Below are 26,145 nucleotides of genomic sequence, written 5' to 3'. Positions count from 1 at the left end.
TCATATGCTAGCCTGTTGGTAATGCTCTCCGCAGTTCCTGCCTCAAACCTTGAAAGCATGGGGGCCCAGGAGTCCGTACTGTGGGAACTAAGCCTGACATACTGCCCCTGGGAAAAGGGCTAGATTCGAGAAGCCCGTCTCAGAAGCTAGGAGAACATACAGTGTTGAAAGTGATGAATAACCTCATTCCCTCTTCACCTAACAGGAGAGGCAGCCCACTGCTCATTGGAGTGCGGAGTAAATACAAACTGTCCACAGAACAAATCCCAATTTTGTATAGGACATGTAAGTTCCTTTAAGCAAAAGGCTTGCACACAGCTACTGATCAGTGTCTCGAGACTTACCAGATGCTCTGGTGCATGTCAACTCCCTTGGAGGCAAGGTTGCATTTAGAAGGAGGTGGGAGATGATGGGGACATATGTCCAGGTCTCAAAGATTTTCATGAAATGGAGACTTGGCTCCATTTTTGTTAGCACTTCTTATTATGGATATTTTCAAATATACATAAATTTAGAGAGAACAGCATCTGGCTCTGTTATATAACAGCAACATGCCCTGATTAGAAGTGTTTATTTGGTTTGTCTTTGTATTACTCTCAGACTATAGCAGTTTATATGCTCTTGCAGTGGTACTGTGCTATTTGGGGATCTTTTGCAGATTTGGCTGACACAGCCAAAGCTAAAAATTGTGACTCCCTCCCCCACATATTCAAAGGGGAAATTGTTGTTGCAGGCTAGTCAAACTAAAGATTTTATGAGATTTGCAATCCATTTACTAGGCAACATTGAGAATGTGAAGAATATCTGTAAAACAAGGATGAAGAGGCTGGACAGCTCCACCTGCCTCCATGCTGTGGGCGATAAAGCTGTGGAATTCTTCTTTGCCTCTGATGCAAGGTAAATAGGCCTTTCTTCCTAAGATTAACCAAGAATGCCTGGCTCAATACTGACATTGCTGACCTAGTCCCTTCCCCCACATGTGAGCAGATTCCTCAGGACCCAGCAAGGAGCTGGCTGAAGGTGGGTTCCAGCCTCTGGTGCCCTCCTCCAAGGACTCTTAGCCAGGAGCACCTGTGTGACTATTTTCAGACACTTGAGCAAAAGGCAGACGTTACTGTCTGATGGCTGAAGGCCAGATTCACTGGCAGATACATTGTTTGGCCTGCACAAAATAATTCAGTTCCTCACCAATGTTTTACAATTGGGAGATTTCACATGAAAGTCTGGCTTGCTTAGCTTCTCTGAGTAAACAAGTGGATCTGCGCACACTGTACTATGCTCACTTGGGCCCCGGTGGTCTACGGCTTCAGAGTCCTTCCCTGGCCCATCCCACATTTGCCTGAGGTCTTATCATTTGTAAGAGACAGAGCCAAGACTTAGTTCTTGGTCCATTTGATTCTGAAGTCTGTGTCTTCATCAATGTTGAAAATAATAATTTAAAAGTTTGAGAGATTCTGCTTCTTATTCCATCCCCTCAAAAAACTAGTTGCTATCGAGTTGATTCCAACTCATGGCAACCCCATTTGTGCAAAGTACAAGTACACTCCATAAGATTTTCAAGACCATGACCTTTTGGAAGTAGATTGCTAGGCCTTTCTTCCACAGAATCTCTGAGTGGGTTTGAATTGCCAACTTTTTAGTATGTAAACAGGAGCTTAACTGTTGGCTCCACCTAAGGATCCCACTTCATACCCACTTGGGGAAAAAAATAAAAACCTAACTGAATATGCACACATATACATATACTCACATAGAAAACACCAGAACACTTTTTAGCTATTTGCAATAGAAAACCATTGTAAACACCACTATTATCACCTTTGTCTAAACTTTTATTATTCCTCATTGTGCAACAGGGATGACACCAGGCTAGGCCTCCAGGGAAATGAGTGACAAGAGCCCAGAGCCCCGGCTGCAAGACCTGTTTCAGTCCACAGCCAGTATCAGACTTAACGCTGATAGGTTAGGGCAGCATTTGTCATACTGTGTCCCTTGGAACACTATTTCAAAGGCATGCTAATATTATTTCAGTGATTCTAAGACATGCATTATTTTACAGATTTTATCACTTATAAATAGCATCTTGGTGTGGCCTATAGGGTAAGCACTGGACTGCTTAACCACAAAGTTGATGTATCAAACCCACCAGCCACTCCTCAGAAACCCTCTGCAAGGTTGGTGAACTTAAGCCACCAACTTTGTAGTTCAAACTGACATTGTAGTACAGTGCATTGATTACAGCACCACAGCAGATTTCTTAGAAGTATGCAAAATAATCGTGGTCTTACAACCAGTGGCACCTTACGTTTACTGAAATACAATAGATATTTATCAAAGGAAAAAAATGATCAGATAAGATTTGTTGGGGTTTTAAGGGTGAAAACTCATTACCCACAAGTCCCAAACCAAATTGAGAACTAATGGGAGACCAAAAGGTAAAACTGAACTGAAGGACATGACTTGAACTCAGTTGGCCACGTTGGTTTCTTATTATTTCCCCCTAGTACCAGAACAATCCACTTAGCAGTAAGCTGATTCACTGACCCAGAATTGGTATCTCCCAGCATTAGACTCTCAGACCTGCCTTAGGTATGGACAAGCTGATCTAAAATATGTTGTTGTTGTTGTTGTTAAGTGCTGTCAAGTTAGTTTGGACTCATAAGAGACCCTGTATAGGGTTTCTGAGGAGCAGCTGGTGGGTTTGAACTGCTGACCTTGTGGTTCGCAGTCCAGATCCTACAGCGCCACACCAGGAGTCCCACCTTGTCCCAGAAGCCCCATGTGTGAAACAGTGAGAGAGGAAAAGGGTACCTGCTGCCTTCACACCATTTCACAGTTTTCTGGGAGTGCTGGTCAGTGCAATAAAAGGAGAGAAAGAAGTAAAATGCAGAGTTGCCTGAACCCATTCCTACTGCCATCATGTCAAATTCCAACTCAGTGACTCTGTAAAGTGTTTCCAAGACTGTAAATCTTTACAGGACCAGAATGCCTCATCTTTCTCCCATGGAGTGGCTGGTGGATTTGAACTGCTGATCTTGCAGTTAGCAGTCCAGTGCTTACCTTTTAGCATCAATGCCTTTATTTTAGAGCATTTCCTGAGGAAATGAAAAAATGATGTGAAGGCAAAATGATTATTCACTCAGTTAAACATACTGGATATTTGATGCTATTAAAGAACAATTATTCATTTAAGATGTGATAATGATATTATGGGAACGTAGTGGCTCTGTAGGATAAGCACTGGACTAGTAACCACAAAGTTGATGATTCAAGCCCACCAACTGCTCTGCGGGAGAAAGATGAGGCTTGCTACTCCCACAAAGAATTACATACAGCCTTAGAAAAGGGTCACTATAAGCAGAGCCAACCCAATAGCACTTAACAACAACAGTGGCATTATAGTGCATTTTTTAAAGAGTATCTTTTGGAGATCTACTCATATGTTTGCAAAAGAAAAGATACAATGTGTAGGATGGACTTCAAAATAATCTTAGGGCTGGGAAGTGGGTTGTGGAACAGAGCGAGCTATGAACAAAATTAACTTGGTGGTCATTGAAGCTGAATGATAGGTACATGGGAATTCATTATAGTGGTCTCTACTTCTGCATACTTTTGGAATTTTCCATAATTAAAAGTTTTGTTTTTTTTAATTAAAAAAAAAAGTCTAGAGACTGCTCTCTCTTTGTTAAAAAGGGGAATTGGCAAGTATTCAAAGAGGTTTTCAAAACACCTAACCTCAATTTTCTTCTTTGAGATAATTAATCAGAAGGATTTAAGAGACTTGGAGAAAGAATTTCTTTCTCATCTGTGAATGGATGCTTTGAATGAAGTGATTCTGACTCTCCTAAAATGCCATCCAGCATCTTTAGTATGGACCAAGGCCTTGAGAAACAGTGATTGGCTGCTGTGTTGCAGTTGTGAGGAGCAGGGCCCATGCATGACAACTGTGCTTTCCTTGCTCCAGTGCTATCATAGAACACACCAACCGGGTCATCTTCCTTGAGGACGATGACATTGCAGCAGTGGCTGATGGGAAACTCTCCATTCACCGGGTCAAGCGTTCAGCTAGTGATGACCCTTCTCGAGCCATCCAGACCTTACAGATGGAATTGCAGCAAATCATGAAAGGCAAGTATCCTCTGAGAGTCTGTGTGTGGAAGCCCCAGGGAGTAGAGGTTCCATGGTGGGCATCACCCTTCCTACCTACCATGGTTGCCAGGGTGAGGTTCAGGGCTTCAGTGTTCACACAGTTGAGAGAGCATGGGGAGGCTGATCTCCAGGAGAAGTACCTGTCTCTAAGAACCTTGTACTCTAAGAGACCCCTGCCTTGACCTGGCCCTGTCAGCCCTCTCCCTGTGGCACACTCTCCTGTGCACCTCAGTGTCCTCTTCTCTGGAAGGGAGGTCTACAGTAATAAAGGACTCTGGACTATTTTATTCCTGTAAGCAGTGCCTGTCTCCCTGCACCTAGTTTAGTCAGGCAAATCTCTCCCTTCCTTAAACCGCAAGGTCACTGGGTGGTGCAAATGGATTGTGCTTGACTACAAACCTAAAGGTTGGTGGTTCAATCCCTCAACCCCCAAGCATCACAGAAGTCCTGGTGATTTGCTTCTGTAAAGACTGCAGCCAGGAAAACTTTATGGATCAATTGTATGCCTGAATACTTAAGGTTGCCTAAATTGGAACTGATTCAAATACAACAAGTTCTGAACCTGCCAGACCCTATTATGTAAACTGGGGATAGTAATCATGTCATCATGACCATCAGGCAGGACAATGCCTGGGACCACCTTTTGTGGTGGGATTTATATGAATCACCATTGTGACTATCTCGTGTTATTTCAGCTTAATTAAACTGTCAACAAAAAGACGATTGCCCTGAAGTCGATTCTGACTCATGGTAATCCTTTATGTAATTCAAAACTGACCTGTCTGGACTATGTTTCTTTAACCAGGTAACTTCAGTGCATTTATGCAGAAGGAGATCTTTGAACAGCCAGAATCTGTGTTTAATACCATGAGAGGCCGGGTGAATTTTGAGACCAACACAGGTAATTCTGATACTCCGCTGGGAGCCCCTGTCTGTGTTCTGCATAGAAGAATGGGTTCAGTGGGTAGAGTGTGGCCTTGATGCCCTGCCATGTGCCCTGCAGTGCTCCTGGGTGGCCTGAAGGACCACTTAAAGGAGATTCGTCGGTGCCGACGGCTCATCGTGATCGGCTGTGGAACCAGCTACCATGCCGCAGTGGCAGTAAGTGCAAGATGTTGGACCCGGTACAGTGCAGGAGAGTTAGAAAAGGCCTAGGATGAGAATCTGGTCTAAAATTTTTGTCCTGCATTTGGCAAAGTCCTTGCTCCCATCCCCATAACCCAACATGGAACCCTTTGCCCTGAGTATGGCCTTTCAGTGACTGAAGTTCCCTCACCATCCAGATACTTTGTAAAGCTGTTGCTAGAAGCCCCACTGCCCTGTTCTCCCTTAGGGTCCATGACTGACTTTAGTCCCCATTCTTGTTGGCTTCAGACACGGCAGGTTTTGGAGGAACTGACCGAACTCCCAGTGATGGTTGAACTTGCTAGTGACTTTCTCGACAGGAACACACCTGTGTTCAGGGATGACGTTTGCTTTTTCATAAGCCAGTCAGGTAAGGGATACGGGCAAGCTGGCCAGGTTTGCTTTAGTTCATCTCAGGGCTCTCTCCTCTCTGTAACACCTCGTACACCTCTTCCGTCCTCTTTCCTTCGTCATCCTACTAAATCCTCTGCACACCTACTCTATGCCATACACTTACTCATGCATCAGGTCGTTTCACCCTGACAGTTAGCAGTTACTGTTGCCTTTGTTCAGGAGAGTATGTGACTGCCAAGGCCATGCAGCCAGGACAGGAAAAGCTGGAATCAGTCAAACTCAGTGTGATGGCTCTACCCTGCCCCACAGATTCTCCCTCCTTCTTCCAAAGGGCAGGATTTCAGGGACCACTCACCAAGGTGCTCATATAGGTTTACTGGATTTAATTTCATGGAGGAAAGAAATTTCCTCCTAAACTTTGCCAGGTTGAGAGTCAAGTATGTTGTAGCCTGCTGCTCTGCACCTGTGGTCTTCCCCATCCCCTCTGGCACTGAGTGTGAGAGTTAGTTGTGGCCACACAGCCCAGCAAGGCAAGGGTTCTCCTATGAGCTAAGTCAAGCCCACCTAGACGTGGGTGTGTTGCTCCAGCTGGACAGGGCAATGGGCCATATGGTTGGAGTCCACAAAAGCTATAGAAGGATTTTTAAAGCATTTAAAATTATGGATAATTCCAAACCTTTGTAAAAGTAGATAGACTCATGTAATGAACCCCTTCATTCTTACCCCACCTAGTTTCAGCAATTATAACTCACAACAAATCTTGTATCATCAGTACCCCATTTCAACTGCTCCCCTGCACTGGGTTAGTTTGAAGGCAATTCCAACCATTGTGTTATTTCATCCACAATTTCTTCAGAATATTTGTCTAAATGATAAAACAAAACAAAATCTCTATGATCACCTTATGTGTGTCTGAGTAGGACTGTGCTCCATAGGGCTCTCAGTGACTGATTTTTCAAAAATAGATCACTAAGGCCTTTATCCAAGGCACCTCTAGGAGGACTTGAACTACCAGCCTTTTAATTAGTAGCCAAGTGGGTTAATGGGTTGCAGGGACTCCTCTCTAAATGATTAGGGCTCTTAGAAAGAAAATATCTACATCATTATCACACCTAAAAAATGAACCAGTAATACCCTAAAATCAACTGGAGTTTTTAATGCTGCTTCTATTTTTATTTTTTAACACCATCACCATTTTTTGATGACAAAGCTAAACTAAAATAGATATACCCATTGTCTGTCCATCCACCATACATAGACAGGCTCCCATGTGATTTCAGCTACTGCGTGTACATTTGGGTCTTGATCCCATTGTTGTTGTTGCTACGTGCCGTAGAGTCAGTTCCAACTCATAGCAACCCTTGTACAGGGTTTCCGAGGCTGTAAATCTTTATGGGAGCAGAAAGCCTCATCTTTCTCCCACAGAACAGCTGGTAGTTTCGTACTGCTGACCATGAGATTAGCAGCCTGATTCGTAACCACTACGCTACCAGAGCTCCTTTGATCCCATTAGAACCTAATATTATTTCATGAATTGGTGAGATCCTCAAAAAAAAAACAAAACAGAAGCGGATTGAATGTGAAAATAAGGCAGTGGCAGCTCCTAAGCTTCTCCATGGAAATGATGTACGGTTTTTATTTTGTTCAGCCCTTCACATGAGATATCACAGTAATGGGAGGGAAGGTCTGATAAAGACAGACCTGCCCTCCTCCCTGCTTCTGTGCCCACCCCTTTGGTGTGAGGGGAGGCCACGTGACACCCCAGTGCCCCAGACACAGCAGTCTGAAGAGAAAAAGGACAAAATTGGGCCCTCTTATGGCACCAAGTCACAGCAGTCTGCCGCTGAGAAAGATCTGAATGGACACAACCATGATTCCCATGCTGATTTGAATGGTTTTGATTTTCTAGTTTGACTTGTGTTTAATTTGCACACTTGTTTTAGTTTGAATTCTTTAGGACTTGCAAACATAGAGTGTTGGGGCTCACTTATGTTTGAGCCTATTTAAGTAGCTATTGTTGTTGTTAAGTGCTGTCAAGTTGGTTCTGACTCATAGTGACCCTGTATAGGGTTTCCAAGGAGCAGCTTGTGGGTTTGAACAGCGAACCTTGTGGCCACAGCAGGGGTCCAAGTACACATTAGGACCCTCTTTAAATCCTTATGTAAGTCTCCAGGTCACACAGATAGTTAACTCACTTGGCAGCTAAACAAAAGGTGAGAGGTTTGAGTCCACCCATAGATACACTGGAAGAAAAGTCTGGGATCTATTACCAAAAAAATCTATTATCATTGAAAACCTTATGGAGCACAGTTCTGTTCTAACACACATGGGGTTGCCACGAGTTGCAGTCAACTGGATAACAACAAGTTTATTATAAAAATAGTTTGATCCATGTTATGAGGCTGCAAGAAGTGCTTTTAAAAACATCTTTGTGAGAAACACCATTTTGAGGTATTCTTGCCTTTGAAATGCTAAATGTAGTCACATACCAAATAAGGCAGCTTCTATTCATGAACAGGGCACTGGGAGGCAGACCCACCTGGATTTACGCTGTCTCTGTCAGCCCCAGTCCAAGGCCCTGAGTGAGGCATTGATTTCCCATCTCTAAGGCCCTCATTCTCAAGGGGAAAGTGGAGACAGCTCTTCCCCCCGCCCCAAAGTTGTCATAAGAGTTAAACAGTGGATGAGAAAGTGCTTGGAACATAAAGAAAGAATAATTAAACCTTCCATCTAAGAATCAACTGAACAACTGTCCATCATGCATTTTCCTTTCTGAACACACACCCAGCTGTGTCTGGGCAAACAGGAGTTCTGTGTAAGAGTCAGGAGGAAGTGAGTAGGGGCAGGGTTTAGGCTGGCAGAGTGACTGCATTTGTGAACACATCCATGAAAGGGCCTCTGTGTGGCAGGCGAGACTGCAGACACCCTCCTGGCGCTGCGCTACTGCAAGGACCGTCGGGCTCTGACTGTGGGCGTCACCAACACCGTGGGCAGTTCCATCTCCCGGGAGACTGACTGTGGCGTGCACATCAACGCGGGCCCAGAGATCGGGGTTGCGAGCACCAAGGTAGAAGGAGCTGTGTGGGGGAGGAGAGTCCACAAGACTGAAGGGTGCTCTACCTGGCGCCCTCTCCCACAACCATGATGATGTGGTCACTCATGTCCCCCCACCTGCTTTCATCATCTCCCTTTTGTCCACAGGCTTATACCAGTCAGTTTATCTCTCTGGTGATGTTTGGTTTGATGATGTCTGAAGACCGAATTTCATTACAAAACAGAAGACAAGAGATCATCCGTGGCTTGAGATCTTTACCTGGTATGTCTAAGAGCAAAACCTGCCTTATTTTTAAATACAATGGACTGTTTTTGGCCTGTCTCTTCCTTGCCCCTGCCTGTAACCTGCAACCAGTGTTATTAATCGCTCCCTCTGCCTTCAAGCTTCCTAAAATAAACCAGTTGCCATGAAGTTGACTCAGACTCATGGACCCCCATTGTGTGTCAGAATAGAACTATGTTCCATAGGGTCTTCAATGGCTAGTCTTTTGGAAGTAGACCACCAAGCCTAACTTCTGAGATGCCTGTGTGTAGACTCATACCTCCAGGCTTTTGGTTAGCAGCTGAATGTATTAAGCCATTCGTACCATTAAAGGACTCCTCAAACTTTCTACTCACCACTAAATCCTTCCAGCAACTTCTATTCCACTAGATGAGCATCCACACTCCTCACTAGGCTGTACACACTGAGACACTGGGTCCTCTGTCCTCATAACATTTCCTTCCCCGCCTTGGGCAGTAGCCCTCACTAGTTCTGTACAACTCCAACCTCTTTCCCATAGTAGAGCCTTTGCCCTGGCTTTTTGCTCTGCTGAAACCCTCCTCCTCCAGCCCTGCACACTGACTGTTCTTCATCATCCAGACCTCAACTTAGATGTCTGGATCCTTTTCTGGTCACCCTAACTCACAGAAGCCCCAACCTAGTGCTCTCTGAAACATCAGCCTGTTTATTTTCTTTATAGCACATACCACAGTCTGAATTATCTGTTGATCTGTTTACTGGCTTGTCTCTCCCATCTGACATCAACTCAGTGAGCTCAGGGCCTTATCCGTCAGAGTCACTGCTTGGTGCACAGGGAAGGCAATAGATCCATACTCAGAGGGAGCAAGTGGCCCGGGGTCAGTTCCTGTACAGACTGCTCCTTTACACCCCCACCAACTTTTCCCCTACTGCTGGACAGTCCCATCTGTTGTAGTTAATGAGATACAATGTCTTTCCATTAAATCATGAACTCCTTGGGGGCAGAGACCATGTCCTCATTCATTCATTCGCTCATCGCATGTGTTAAAGAACAGTGTCCTGTGCAGCAATCACTTGCACTCTGGGGAAAGAAAGAGATGTCTTGAGTTTTTGTGTGTGACATTAAACAAAGCAGCGACAAACCCAGGGAAAGTACAGGAAATGCCTGGGAACTGTAAAAATGCTCAACACAAGGCCTAGGGGTCTGACTCTGGCAGCGAAAACATGTTTAAAATGTAGTGAAGAAATAATAAAACAAAACATTCTCACTTTAAGCCAAGTAATGTTTTTGTTGTTGTTAGGTTCTGACAAGTGGATTTTCGACTCATAGTGACCCAATGTAGCAGAGTAGAATTGCTCCATAGGGTTTTCTAGGCTACACAGCCAGAATGTTCCTTTGAAGCCAGAGTGGAGAGACTTTGTCTCCTGTACTTTGGACATGTTATCAGGAGGGATAAGTCCCTGGAGCAGGACATGAAGCTTGATAAAGTAGAGGGTCAACAAAAAAAGAATACCCTCAAGGAGACGGAGCTGCAATAATGGACTCAAACTTAATAACGATTGTGAGAATGGTATATAGCGCCGGGCAGTGTTTTGTTCTGTTGTACATAGGGTCACAATGATTTGGAACTGACAGGACAGCACCTAACCACAACAATAACAATCTTCATGGGAGCAGCTGGCAAAATCTGCCAAAAAAAAAAAAAGGAAAGGGGCTGAGAGATGAGGTGATGGCTTTGTTCTGATATCTAAGTAAATTCTCAAGCTGTGGTTGACAGATCCTCAGTCCACCAGACCTTTTAATTCAAGCCAAAGCATTTCATAGTAATATATGAATAAATGTTTTTTTGTCTTTTCCACTGTGTTTGGCATTTGTGAAAGTGGGTGGTGGTAGTACTGTGCTGTGGAGTCACTTCCGACTTATAGCAACCTTGCATAGTGTTTCCACAGCTGTAAATCTTCACAGGAGCAGGAAGCCTCATCTTTCTCCCATGGAACTGCAGGTAGCTTCAGATTGCTAATCTTGAGGTTAGCAGCCTGACTCGTAACCATTACACTACCAGAGGACCTTAAGATGGCAGCAAAACTGGCACTTTCCGCATAAAGCAGGCAGGAGCAAGAGCTCAGACTCTTCTAGCCGTCATTGTATCCTTTGCCACCACATACTGGACCCTGGCTTAAGAATGGCCTTGATGGTGTACTGAAAATTGCTGATCTTATTCAACTGCAATACTTTTCATAGCCTGTGTGACAAAATGCAAGTGTGCCTCAAGCACAATGGCTCTTTCGAGGAAGAGCAGAATGACAAATGCTTGAGTAGCAGGCTAATTTGATATTTGCCACAAACACTTTCTCACAATGAACACAATTAACCCACGACTTCAGGAAAAACAGCTGACAGCATTTGCTGCCAGTGATGACATTTGAACAAACTCATACAACTGAAAAGTTTGAAAATGAGTATCTGCTATCACAAAACATGATCACTTCCCAGCACTTAAACATGAAACCTTATCATGAGATGTGGGTGAGTTTAACACATATGTTTTGTGTGTTGTTGTTGTTGGTTTTTTTTTAAGATGTTTAATAATGAAATGTGTCAGCATTTAGAAGATGTACAATTGAATTCAGTGGGATCAACATTTTCGCAAATGATACATTGTTACAAATTCATGCACACATAAAAGATCTGTGTAAAGTGCACAACTGACCACAGAAACATTTTAATGTAACAAATAGGAAGCATTCAGATAAGAATTCAGCAATGACCGTTTAAGAAGCTTCCACTCCTTGAGCTTGTTACTGTTAAGTGCTGTCGAATGGGCTCCGACTCCTAGCGGCCCTGTATGGGGTTTCTGAGGAGTGGCTGGTGAGTTTGAACTACCAGTCTTGTGTCCAGTGCATTATCCTGCAGTGCCACACCAGAACTCCAAAGAACAGTCACGATTATTTGAAAGATTTATTTACTACTAAAGTCAAAAGAATGTCACCACAACATGAATGCAAAAGCTGATATGCAAATCTAACATCTTTTTTTAGCCATGCATTTAAAAGATTTGCAAATATGTAAAATGATGTTATTTTTTTCACTCACTTTTTTTTTTTTTTACAAAATATTGTGATGTAGTAGGTTTATGATTGTTATATTTAAATGAACTTTTTTTTTATTATCAGTATTATTTTCTTATATGGTAAATATTGATAGATGTAACCTACACAAAATAAGCTCTTAGGGATGCTCAATAATTTTGTTTGAGATCCACTGGTCCAAGTTCCAATGGCTTTGTTATGAGGTGCAGCATGTGGCAATGAAGAGAGCAAGTAATTTGGAACGTCACCTCTGTGGCTTGCTGGCTGGTGATTTGACCTCTCTGTGCCTTAGTTACCTTACCTGTAAAATGGAGCTAGAAATAATACTTCCCTGACTACCTTTTGGGTACTTAGGAAAGTATTAACACAACTATGATTCACTCTCCCAGCAAAATCCTATCCAGTAACCCAATATAAGTTTAAAAGTTATATAAGTTTAAAACTTATAAAGTTTAAAACCTTTGAACTAATGCAAGGAAGCAGAGTTCAATACATGAGATGCGTTTCAAAACCTTGCTTTATGCCCTGTGTTTTGCTTATGAATAGCTTTTTTTAAACTGAAATGCCTGACCCTTCCTCTCTCCTGTGTGCATACTTTAGAGCTGATCAAAGAAGTGCTGTCGCTGGATGAGAAGATCCGAGACCTGGCCCTGGAGCTCTACACACAGAGGTCTCTCCTGGTGATGGGGCGTGGCTATAACTATGCCACTTGCCTGGAAGGAGCCCTGGTAAGTGCCCTTCTGCCTAACACCCCACCTCTACCACTCCTGTTCAGCCCCTGGTCAACCAGAAATCAGAGCAGGGCATTAAGATTGCAGAGAAGGATTAAAGACCCATGGTAACTAGGGTGAGCCTGCATCGAGTGTTAGCTCCTGGCTATGCAATTTTATCCTTGGGAACATAGAGATAGGTGAGGCAGGTGCCTGCCCACATAGAGTTCCCAAGAATCTGGGGAGAATCGGGCAAGGGTACCCTTGGGTGAGCCCCTTGAGTGATCATACCTGTGCCAGGCTCTATCTGGGATAGTTCATTCATACTTCATGGCTATCTCCTTAGAGGTTGGCAGTTATTGTTCATGTTTTAGCCAGGAGGAAAGTCTCAGAAAAGTAAAGCAATTTGCTCAAGATTACACAAAAAAGAAGTGATTGGGGCTGAGATTTAAACTCAGATCCATGTGGCCTCCACCTTTGCTTTTTTCCCACAATTTCCAGCAAACTGTGTGGAAGGCTTAGTATTTATGGGTCAGAATCAGAGACAGATTACCCAGTACACTTTACTGGGTATTCCATCCTTGTCAAGAGCTGTAAATTTGAAGTGGCTTTGATTCTGTATGGAAGTACTGTGGAGTTGGGAGAGAGGCAGATGCCAGTCATACCTCGCAGCAAAATAATTGATACGGTTAAAAAAAAAAAAAAAGTGAAATTATTCACCACAGATTAGTAAGTAACACAAGTAAGCCCATGCTTACATTGCTAATTGGTAAAAGGGAAGAAATTTCTACAGGTAAAAAGGAAGCTGAGTTACAGTGAAACAACATTCAGTATCAAGAGCAGGCATCATCCCTTATCCAGTTTGGCTTTCCTCTCTCCTGTGGGAAGACGTGGCCATTTCTTTCCCACCACCTCATCCAAAGCAAGAACATTGGTTGCATTGTGAGCTGTTCACAAGACTCATTCAGAAAATATTACATCTGACTTGAGTGCAGCCCTGAGTTATTGAACCTCACTGAGCTTCAACTTCAGACCCATAAAATTGATGTTCTGATTCCTGCCAAAAGAAGCAAGGGACTGACTCTATGTGCACATTCCTTCCTCTGACAATCCTGCTGGCTAAGGGGCTGAGTGTGTTGAATGAGTGCATGGATGAAAGATACAGCTTCAACTATGCTTCCAGCTTCACCTCCGGGGAAAAAAAGATGTATTTATGGAGCAGCTGGCACAAATCAGTGGCCCCATCGGCCTGTACCCTCTACTGCCTACAGTGTACAGTGTCCATGGTCTTTACCATGTCTCCCTAGGGCATGTTCAGTAGATCCTTCCAGGGAAGTTGAGAAATATCTTCTTCAACCCACTCACCAGTGAAATGACAAGCGTTTTTTTGGCAACTGCATATAAATGGAGCTATCGGAACAGATTCAAATAGCAGCTTAATGTGTGTGATAATTACTTGGAGCAGCCCTTTTAGACACTATTAATTATCTACAATTGGAGGAATGATGGATAAAATTATTAAATGATCTATATCTAAATAGAATGCAATTTGACCATTATCATTTATAACTATGGAGAGGCCATGTGGCTGGCTGCAGAGGGAGAAAGGCAGAGAGGTAACAGAGGAAGCTAGATCAACACCAACATGCCCCTCCAAGCAGGGCAGGGGCCTGGGCACAGAGTCTGCATGCTGGCCTTTGTGTGCCCTGATCTTGCCAGGTGCCCTTGGTCCATCCAGCTGCCTTGCGACCAGAGTGATCACCAGCCTTGCCTTCCGGAGTAACCTGCCACTCCAGCAATTCTTCTCCAGCCTCCTTATCTACCCATTGTGACTCTGACCCTACCTCTTATTTCCCAGAAAATTAAAGAGATCACCTACATGCACTCCGAAGGTATCTTGGCTGGGGAGCTGAAACACGGGCCCCTTGCACTGATTGACAAGCAGATGCCTGTAATCATGGTCATCATGAAGGACCCTTGCTTTGCCAAGTGCCAGAATGCCCTACAGCAAGTCACTGCCCGCCAGGTGAGTGCTCTCAGCAGGGCAAAACCTTCTGTCTCTTCCATTATGTACACCTTACCCAGTGTCTTCCAGGCCCCCATGATCTCTCCTAAGCTCCTTGATAAGTAGGGCACACATTTGAAAGAGGTCTGGCCAGCCTACAGCCACATCCACCACAGCTCCTCACTGAGGCCCAGTCTGCCTTGAGCTACACTGGATCCTAGGAGAACAGATCTGAAGTACTTATGGGGAAGACCTCTGAGGACAGTGTTTTTCCCAGGGCCACCTGAGGTAGGAGGACTTATGACATTACCAATAAACAAGTTGCCATTGAATCTATTCCAACTCATGGTGGCCCTGGTGTGTCAGAGTACATCTGTATTTCATAGGTTTTTCAATCACTGATTTTTCAGAGTAGATTACCAGAACCTTTCTTCTGAGGCTTTTCTGGGTGAATTCGATCCACCAACCTTTTGGCCCGTAGTGGAGCGCATTAACTGTTTGTGTCACCCAGGAATTCCCATGACATTACAAAGAAGAACCCGCCAATAATGTACTCAGTGCTACCACATCTGCCTCATCATGATGACCAGAGAGATGTTTTATATATATATATATAAAGCAGTCATAGAAATGCAAACTGAAATTTACATACCAATATACAATTCAGTATTATGTACAATATATCCAAAAAGTGGAAAGAATTCAAGTATCCATGATGGTATAAACCAATATACAATATATAATTACATACCAATATACAATTCAGTATTATGTACAATATATCCAAAAAGTGGAAAGAATTCAAGTATCCATGATGGTATAAACAAGATGTAGTTGTATCACCATAAAATGGAATGTTGTTGTTTTTAAGTGCCATTGAATCGGTTCTGACCCATGGCAACCCTGTAGAGGGTTTCCAAAGAGTGACTGGTGAGCTTGAACCACCAACCTTACAGTTCAAACCAACTTTGCAACCTAGCACATTAACCCACACCACCACAGAAATGAAGTCCTAATACATACTATAACATATCATCATAAAAACATGTATATGAAATAGGCAAATATAGTTAGTGGTTACCAGGGGTAGGAGGGAAGGAAGAAAGAGGAGTCATAGTACTGAGCTTCTGTTAACAGTGGTGGAATAATCTGGAAATTAATATTGATGCAGTTACACAACTAATGTCATTGATTAGATGAACACAACCAATGTCATTGAATGGTACATGTAAAACTTGTTGAATTGGCAAATACATATATATGGTGGTGGTTATGTGCTGAGAAGTTGGTTCTAACTCATAATGACCCTGTACGGGGTATCCGAGGCTATAAATCTTTACGGGAGCACAAAGCCTCATCTTTCTCCTGTGGAGCAACTTGTAGATTCTAACTGCTGACCTTGTGGTTAGCAGCTCAGCTCATAATTCATTATGTTACCAGAGCTTCTTATATATATATGCATACATAGATAGATAGGTAGGTAGGTAGGTAGGTAGGTAGGTAGATAGATAGATAGATAGATAGATAGATAGATAGATAGATAGATAGATAGATAGATAGATAGGATAGATTAGATAGATAGATAGACAGACAGACAGACATTGTTGAGTGCTGTCTAGTCAGTTCTAACTCATAGTGACCCTGTATATAGTTTCCAAGGAGCAGACCTTGTGGTTAGCTGTCCAATGCTTATCTGACAGCACCACACCAGGAGTCTATATGTGTGTATATATAAACAAAGCATATATACATAATTATGTCACCCCCAATGGCTTCACCTCAAACACTACAGTGACCCACAAAAAAATCCATGCCATCAAGTCAATTCTCACTCATGGTACCTCATGTGTGTAGAGTAGAACTGCACTCTGTATGTAGTAACACTCAAGTCCTATGTTATCTGCCCCTTCTACCTGCCTCACTGAGCTCCAGCCAGCCAGCCTTCTTTCTGTACCTCACACACACCAAGCTCATTCCATCCTTGGAGACTTTGCTTGCATTGGCTATTCCCTGTTTCTGGAAGGAGAGTCCTGCAGATCTTCAGAGAGCTGGTTTCTTTACACTAGGGTCTCAGACCTCACCAATCTCTCCCAATCAGAGTCACCTCTTATTTTTGTTGTTGTTAGGTACCATTGAGTCAGTACCGACTCATAGCACCCCTGTGCACAACAGAATGAAACACTGCCCAGTGCTGGGCCAACCTCACAATTGTTGCCACACTTTTGATGCTGCCATTTTGCCAATCCATCTCACTGGGGGTCTTTCTCTTTTTCTGTGACCCTCCATGCTACGAAACATATCCTTCTCCAGCGACTGGTCCCTCATGACAATATATCTGACGTATGAGAGATGAAGTTTGGCTATCCTGGCCTCCAAGAAACACTCTGGCTGCACTTCTTCCAACACAGATCTGTTGGTTCTTTTGGCAGTCCATGGCACTTTCAATATTCTCCTCCAACACCATAAATCAAAAGCACCAATTCTTCTACGGTCTTCCTTATTCACTGTCCAGCTTTCACATGTATATGATGTTATTGAAAATACCATGGCTTGGGTCAGGCACACCTTAGTCCTCAAGCTGACATCTTTGCTCTTCAACATTTTAAACACATCTTATAGTGCCTTCAAAATATGTATCTGAAATTCAACTTTTCTTTTGGGTTTGCCAGTTTGTGTTTTTGCTTTCCACCACTAGACTAGGAGCCCCACTAGATATTAGAGTGAGGAGTGAGTCTGCATAGCCTTTTGTAAATCATGTTGTCGCCTCTCAATAAATGGACAGTGAATGAAAGCAGCAGTATGGTTATCACCTTACCAGAAAAGGGGAGAGTTCACCGAAAAAGCACCAATGATGGACACTGAGCTTCATGTGAAGTCATATACCTCATCTCACTCACAATGCCAGCAAAACAGGAGATTATTGTTTGCCATAACATTGATTTTAGACACACATCACTTTGGGTGATAACTGCTTTTTTCAGAGACAAGTTATGTTATATGATCATATTTCTCTGCTTTAGGGTCGCCCAATTATCCTGTGTTCCAAAGATGACACGGAAAGCTCCAAGTTTGCATATAAAACCATCGAGCTGCCCCACACCGTGGACTGCCTCCAGGGCATCTTGAGCGTCATTCCACTCCAGCTCCTCTCCTTCCACCTGGCTGTTCTCCGAGGATATGATGTATGTCTTTAAAAATGTACCTACTGAAGCAAGCAGGAGAAATATAATCCTATCTTGGTTTGCTAGTGCTGTCTAACAAAAATTACCACAAGTCAGTAGCTTTAAAGAACAGAAAAATATTTTCTCACAGTTGAAGCTAGAAGTCCAAATGTAGGGCAAAGCTCTAAGAGAAGGTCCTTCTGCATCTATTTCACCACCTAGTGCTGTTGTGTTGTTAGGTGCTGTTGAGTCAGTTCCAACTCATAGCAACCCTATTCACCACAGAATGAAATACTGCCCCGTCTTGCACCATCCTCACAACTGTTAATGTTTGAGCTCATTACTGTGGCCACTGTATCAATCCATCTCCTTGTGGGGGGGGGTGTGTGTGTGTCTTCTTTTTCACTGACCCTCCACTTTACCAAGCATGATGTCCTTCTCCAGGTGTCTAGTCCCTCCTGATAACAGATCCAAAGTATGAGAGATGAGGTCTCGCCGTTCTTCCTTCTAAGGATATTCTGGCTGTATTTCTTCCAACCCAGATTTGTTTGTTGTTCTAGCAGTCCATGGAACTCTCAATATTCTTCTGAAACACCATAATTCAAATGCTTCAGTTGTCTTATGTTCTTCCTTATTCTTTGTCCAAGTTTAACATATGAAGCAACTGAAAATACCTTGGCTTGGGTCAGGAGCATCTTAGTCCTCAAACTGATATCTTTGCTCTTGTGCACTTAAAGAGGTCTTTTGCAGCAGATTTGCCTAATGCAAATAGCATTTGATTTCTTGACTACTGCTTCCATGAGTGTTGATTGTGGATCCAGGCAAAATGAAGTCTTTGACATCTTCAGTCTCTTTTCCATTTATCATGATGTTATTTATTGGTCCAATTGTGAGGATTGTTGTTTTCTTTACATTGAGGTGGAATACATACTGAAAGCTGAGCTCTTTGATCTTAATCAGTAAGCATTTTAAGTCTTATTCACTTCCAGCAAGCAAGGTTATATTATTTGCATATCACAGGTGTTAATGAGTCTTCCTCCAGTCCTCATGCCATGTTCTTCTTCATATAATCCATTTTTGGATTATTTACTCAACATACAGATTGAATAAGTATTGCAAAAGGATACAACCTTGGCACACACCTCACCTGATTTTAAACCATGCAATATCCCCTTGTTCTGTTCTAATAACTGTCTTTTGATCTATGTGTAGGTTCCTCATGAACACAAGTGTTCTGGAATACCCATTCTTTGCAATGTTATCCATAGTTGGTTATGATTCACATAGTCAAAAGCCTTTGCATTGTCAAACATCTTTCTAGTATTCTCTGCTTTCAGCCAAGATCCATGCGACATCAGCAGTGATAACACTCATTCTTCCCTTTCTTCTGAAACCAGCTTGAATTTCCGGCAGTTCCTTGTCAATGTATAGTTACAACCATTTTTTAATTATCTTCAGCAAAATTTACTTGCATGTGATATTAATGATATTGTTCTATGATTTCTGCATCCCATTGGAATGGGCACAAACATGGATCTCTTCCAATCAGTTAGCCAGAGAACTCTCTTCCTAATTTCTTAGCATAGATGAATGAGGACCTCCAGTGCTGCATCAGTTTGTTAAAATATTTTAATCTGTAGTCCATCAATTTCTGGAATTGCTTTTTACAACGTCTTCAATGCAGCTTGGACTTCTTCCTTAAGTACCATAGGTTCATGATCGTATGCTACCTCTTGAAATGGTTGAACATTGACCATTTCTTTTTGGTGCAGTGACTCTGTGTATTCCTTCCATCTTCTTTTGATGCTTTCCGAATAATTCAGTATTGTTGTTAAGTGCCGTCAAGTCAGTTCTGACTCAGAGCGACCCTGTATATATTGAGTTTCCAACAAGCAGCTGGTGATTTTGAACAACCACCTTTATTGCCAGTCAGGATTTTAATTTTTTCCTCATTTCTTTCAGCTTGAAAAATGCTGAACGTGTGATCTTCCCTTTCGGTTTTCTAACTCCAGTTTTTTGCACATTTTGTCTTCTTGAGATAACCTTTGAAATTTTCTGTTAGGCTGTTTTACTTCCTCATTTATTACAGTTTCTTTAGCGTCTCTAAACTCAAGAGCAAGTTTCAGAGACTCTTCTGACATTCATTTTGATCTTTTCTTTCTAATTACTTTTTGCTTTCTTCCAATATGTTTTTGATGTTGTCCCACAATTCTCCTGGTCATCAGTCATTAGTGTCTAATGAATCAAATTTGTTCTTGAGATGGTTTTCAGTTTCAGGTGGGGTTATGTTCAAGGTCATATTTTGGCTCTTGTGGACTTGTTTTAACTTTCTTCAGCTTCCTCTTGACCTTGCATATCGGCAATTGATGGTCTATTTCGTAGTCTGCTTCTGGCCTTATTTTGGCTAATGATGTTGAGTTTCTCTACTGTCTTTTCCCACAGTTTGTTCCCTGCATATTCCATCTGGTAGGTCCACGTATAGTCTCCTTTTATATTGTTGAAAAAAGTATTTGCAATGAATAAATCATTGGTCTTAAAAATGCTATCATGGGATTTCTATGATCATTTCTATCACCAAAGATATGTTTTCCAACTACTGATGTTTTCTTGTTGTTTCTATATTCGTATTACAATCCTCAGTAATTATCAGTGCATCTTGATTGCATGTTTGATCAATTTCACACTGAAGAAGTTGGTAGAATTCCTTAGTTTCATCGTCACTGGCTTTAGTGATTGGAGCATAAATTTTGAATAGTAGTTGTATTAACTGGTCTTACTTATAGGCATGTAGATATTATCCTATCACAGACAGCATATTAATATAGATCTTGAAATGTTCTTCTTGATGATGCATGTAATATCATTCCTCTTGAATTTATTATACCCAGCAAAGTAAAAATATGATTGTCTGATTCAAAATGGCCAATACCAGTCCATTTTAACTCACTAATGCCTAGAATATCTTATCTTTATGGGTTCTATTTCATTTTTTACAACTTCCAATTTTCATACTTTGTATATTTCATGTTCTGATTGTTAATGGATGTTTACAGGTGTTTATCCTCTTTTTGAGTTGTGCCCTAGTAACCACCAGCATGTAGTAGCTGCCAGCAATCCCTTGAGCTCCTGGGCTTAGAGATGCTTCTGCTATATATGTCTGTCTTCATATGATGCTGTCCCCCCTGATTGTCTCTGTATGTATTCTCTGATCATAACTCAAAAGTGATTACATTTAGGACCCACTCTACTCAAGTAGGACCTGATTGCAATAACAAGGAAAACTTTATTTCCATATAGGATCACATCCATAGGTGTAAGGGTCAGACTTCAATATATTCTTTTGTAAGGAGGGACACAATTCAATTCATAACAAACTCCAAAATGCCTTTTTGTCCTTTAAGTACTTATTTGATGTACTTAATATTCTAGGAGACATAATTTAATTTAAAATAATTTTCTTCTTAAAAATTATTTTGAAATGAATAAAGATAATATTAAACTGTAGCCTTCACATGCAGAAGGGAATGTTAATAGAAAACTTGTACCTTATTCCAGTCTTTTTTCTGTGTAAATTCATTTCTAACATTTCCAATATTATATCAAGCATTTTTCTCCCTTCTTTAAAAACTTGTAAGCAATATGTAATTGTTGCATAAGATTCTATTATGTTTTTATAATATGAATTCTCATAATAATTATTTAACCATTCTTCTGATTTTTAAGCTGTTATTAGGTTTTTTGCTTTTATAAACAACACTGCAGGGAACAACTTTGTACATATATCATTGTCCCATGTTTAAGCTTCTCCTTATTTGAGGCTTCTAAAATATATTGACAAATAAATTATTTTCCAGAAAAACAAACAACAAAACAATTTATGATCTCCCCAGGAAGTACATAAGAACACACCATTCATTGAACAAAGAAATGAAAGTTTAGTTTCAATGCAATTTTATTTTGAGAAGCTTTTTAAAATATATAACAATACAAAGGAATGTCAAAAATATTGCAACTAGAATTCCAGTTCATACAACAATTTTTATTCTAAACAAAATATGTTTAAACATGTTTCTGCAATCAGTGGATGACTGCAGACTTCTCTAAGTAATACACTTGTCTTAGTCTCATTAACCTTCCAAAAACTGGTCTATTCAAAACTGTGGTTTCCAAAGGAATCTGCAGGACCTGTTAAATTCAATGCAGAGACATCAGTTCAGTTCAGAGACTTGGGATTCCCAAGGGGTAATCTTGGTAGATTTTCCTCAAAGGTCACAGGATGATCATGGGGACTTATTAGGAAGAAGGTTTAAGAGAATTGAAAGCTGCATTGTGGAGAAAAAGGCCCAGGTAATTTGCGGCAAGTAATTTTTTTCCCTCAAGGCAATGTACCTGCCTTCTCATTATCCCAGAGTAGCAAGGGCTGTCCTATTAGAATTTCATTGGAAAACCTTATCCTCTCCAACCTACCGCCCTGATCTTGCTCCTTCAGACTTCCTTTTGTTCCTCAAATTCAAAGACCATTTAAAAAGAACATGATTTGAATGCCTCAAGGATGCCCAAACTGTCCTTTTGTTGTGGTATAAATCGAAGCCTACAGAAGAGTGTATAAACCTAGATGGAGAATATATGAGAAACAATAGATTCACATTGTGATATTTTTGTTTAATCAAGGTTTCTATGAATTTGTAGCAATACTTTTTTACTTGCCCTCATAGAAAGAATAATATAGCAATCAACTGATGAACATATTATTCAGAATTGGCATTAACTAACATTTTGCCATATTTGTTTCCTCTTAAAAAAAATTCATTGAGATAAAAAGTGTATATGTTGTATATATATTGGAACAAAATTGCCATTTTAAATATCTCCATGTATATAATTCAGTGATACTAATTACACATTCACCATGTTATATAACCACGATCTATCTCCAAAAGCTTTTCATCATCCCAAACAAACCCAGCAGCACCCCTTAAGGAATAATTCCCCACTAAGTGGGATCATATATTTGTCTTTTTTACCTGACTTATTTCCCACATCATAATGTTTTCAAGGTACATCCAGATGATAGCATATATCAGGGCTTCATTCTCTGTGACTCAATACACTGAATGTGTGTACCATATTTTGTTATTACTTTCTTCTGTTGATGGACATCTGACGAGTTTTCTTTTCACCATTCCTTAACATATAAGCAAAATAAGACATTCCAGATAAAACTGAAGCCCACTTCCTCATTTATTCTTTGTCACATTTCCTTGCTAACCCCTTCCTAAAGTTATAGGTCTATATGGATCTAATGAATATCCTTCCAAAAATAGTGAATTTTTCTGGAACAAATTGAGTCAGCTGATTTTAAAAGCTAAACATATTATTTTAATAGTACTAACATGGTATGCAAAGAGTCCTGGTAGTGCAGTAAGGTAAGCACTGGTTTGTGTTGAAGGTCAGTGATTTGAACCTACCATCTGCTTCACAGGTGAAAGATGAGGCCGTCTGCTTCCATATAGATTTACAGTCTCAGAAAGCCTATGGAACAGTTGCTATAAGTCATGGTATGTTGTTAAGTGCCGTCGAGTCGGTTCCAACTCATAGTGACCCTTTATGGGGTTTTTGAGAAGTGAATGTTGAGCTTGAACCACCAACCTTGCAGTAAAAATCAACCTTGCAGTCCAGTACATTAACCCACAGTGCCACCCAGGACTCAATTTGGAATTGACTCGATGGCAGTGAGTAATAGCATGACATAGGTCAGGTAAACAATAAGTGTTTATTGAATTACTTAAGCATTACACTGGTAAGTGTAGCTTCCTGAGTCAGGAACCTGCTTCTAATATTCAGGTCTCAAGGTGCTGATGGTACTAGGTGACCAGGGACATCTGCTCTTTATTCTCAAGTACTTTGATAATAGACTTTAAGAGACAGCAAATTGCTAAGATCTGTGGGGCTCTGACAGCTGTTTACTTTCATTTTAGGTTGACTTCCCCAGAAATTTGGCCAAATCTGTGACTGTGGAATGAGACGGGAGAATGAAGAGACCATCACCACATTTAGTCTGAGTCAAGTTCTGTACCAAGGGCAAGGGTGCCAGTGGGAAGAGAAGTGGGCATTCTGCGTGTTCCAAGTATGATATCCTGTAGAGCTTGACAGCTTCGACGTGCCTTGTACCCAAGTGCTTTTGCTACAGCAAATAACTGTTTCTCTGTGTCTGAAGTTGCCAGAGGAGAAGGGAATCATTGTTTACACATGGGGATCACAGCGGATTTTTTCCACTACTGTGCAATAGAAATTCAGCTCTCTTCAGAGTAACTGTGAACCTTTTTTTAACCAACACTAGTTAGTTTTAAAAGACAAAATATTTATAAGGACAATTGTATAGCTTTTAAGTTATTTTTTTAGTATGTGGCTGTAGCCATAGAAATGCCCAGACTGTGTCTCCCGGCCAGCCAATGTGCCATCTTGGGGATCACTTCTGGCAATGGCATTCATCTCAGATTTGAGCACAAGGCATTGACCGACCCTCTAGATGCCTTTCTACTTTCCCTTCTTCTCTAGGCTGCTCCTGAATCCCATCTCCTGACATCACTGAAGACTCCCCCTTTCTGCCTCTTCTAAATCCTATTAAAATCTCAACATCCTTCAACATTTTTTTCTCTTCTATGGCCAAAGCCCCTCCAACTCTCCAACTTCTGCTTAGTCTGATCCTAGTTCTTTTTAAGCCAAAGCAGCGTTTTGGTCCCTGCTCCTGCTCATAGTAAAACAGCGTGAAATATACTGTGCAAGAGAATATTTTCAAGTGGGTTACCTTGCTTTCTATTTAAAAGCGTGCACAATCAGAGTACTATGCAATTTAAAGACAATAAAGACTACATTTTTTTTTTTCCATCTTGTGTGTTTGGATTTTGTTAGTCTCTTTCTTTTTATAGACTTGGGCTTTGGGGGTTTTGCAGGAGCTCAACAGTATGTGCTGGAAGTAGCCACTGACACTTGTCTACATATTTGTGGCCTGCATGCATGAGTTGAAAATAAGGACGGTTGTAAAGGAAACAACAATATGCAGGAGACCAACATGTAGGGCTCTCAATTGAGGGATCATTGTACAAGATGGTGGAGGACTTGGGCCATGTGATTCTGCTTGAGATGGTTTCCCAGAGCCTAAAGGTAGCATAGGTGTGAACATCTTAAATTTGCAGCCTTTTTTTTTTTTTCAACGATCCTCTTATAGTTACCAATTTTATTAATACAACTGGGCTGGAAGGAAGAAAGCCAGAAACAGAAGGTTTATGAGGTCAGAGGAGTCCTGGTGTGGTGCTGTGGGTTAATGCTCTGAACTGCAAAGTCAGTTTGAATTACAAGGTTACTAGCTGCTTCTTGGAAACCCTATAAAGGGTCATTATAGGTTGGACCCAACTCGATGGCACTTAACAACACCACCAACAACAGTGAGAAGCCCTAGTGATGTAGTGTTTAAGCACTTCTATGATAACCAAAAAGTTGGTAATTGAAACCCACCAGCTTCTCTGTGGAAGAAAGCTATAGAAATCTGCTAAAGATGTGGCAGACTGCTTCTATGAAGATTGTTGTTAAGTGCCAAGTTGATTTCAACCCATAGCAGCCCTGTATAGGGTTTATGAGAGCAGCTGGTAAGCTTCAACCAACAACCTTGCAATTTAAACCAACTTTGCAGTCCGGCACATTAACCCATAGCACCACACCAGGACTCCTCTGCCTTGGAAATCCCAACAGGCAGGTCTAGTCTGCCCTGTAGGGTTACTATGAGTATAAGAGGTAAATACTACTACACACACAACAAAAAACACTGTACAAATGATTAACGTACTCATATGCAAGCTGAAGATGAATAGTTGGTGGTTCAAGTTCATCCAGAGCACCTCGGAAGACAGGCCTGGTAAAGAACTTCCAAAATAAATCAGCCATTGAAAACCCTCAGGAACATAACACTGACACACATGGGGCTGTCCTGAGTCAAGGTCAACTAAGCAGCAATTGGTCATTTGTTTGTTTGAATGCAAATACAACTATAAAGAATTCTCATGAATGGTATCTTCATGACATCTTCATGATAACTACGTGGTTAGGTATAGCTTGAATATCTCATTAAAACTCTGTGCTAAGCAAACCCCCTTCCAAGACTAAGACTCAACGGGAATACACGCTCTGATTGGTGATCACGTTCATCACTGATAAGGGGAAATGAGGGAAAAACAGCAATGAAGCTGCAAGCTAAACCCT

General features: G+C 41.5%; 1 protein-coding gene across 1 annotated transcript in view; it reads left to right on the top strand.

Moving 5' to 3' along the window:
• The window catches only part of GFPT2 (glutamine-fructose-6-phosphate transaminase 2), a 36,803-nt gene extending 12,032 nt beyond the window's left edge, over positions 1-24,771 (top strand). The window contains exons 7-18 of the mRNA XM_006877254.1: positions 206-285; positions 780-897; positions 3,965-4,128; positions 4,955-5,050; positions 5,153-5,250; positions 5,524-5,644; positions 8,538-8,695; positions 8,830-8,944; positions 12,614-12,741; positions 14,582-14,749; positions 17,749-17,910; positions 23,868-24,771. Of these exons, the coding sequence (XP_006877316.1) occupies positions 206-285; positions 780-897; positions 3,965-4,128; positions 4,955-5,050; positions 5,153-5,250; positions 5,524-5,644; positions 8,538-8,695; positions 8,830-8,944; positions 12,614-12,741; positions 14,582-14,749; positions 17,749-17,910; positions 23,868-23,912 (1,453 nt within the window). The 3' untranslated portion in view covers positions 23,913-24,771. The remainder of the gene's footprint in view (positions 1-205; positions 286-779; positions 898-3,964; positions 4,129-4,954; positions 5,051-5,152; positions 5,251-5,523; positions 5,645-8,537; positions 8,696-8,829; positions 8,945-12,613; positions 12,742-14,581; positions 14,750-17,748; positions 17,911-23,867) is intronic.
• Positions 24,772-26,145: the final 1,374 nt, after the last annotated feature.

Source organism: Chrysochloris asiatica, unplaced genomic scaffold, assembly GCF_000296735.1.
Source record: "Chrysochloris asiatica unplaced genomic scaffold, ChrAsi1.0 scaffold00450, whole genome shotgun sequence".
NCBI lineage: Eukaryota > Metazoa > Chordata > Mammalia > Afrosoricida > Chrysochloridae > Chrysochloris > Chrysochloris asiatica.
The sequence above is the reverse complement of the archived record's forward strand: the minus strand, read 5'-3'. Positions and strand labels throughout refer to the sequence as shown.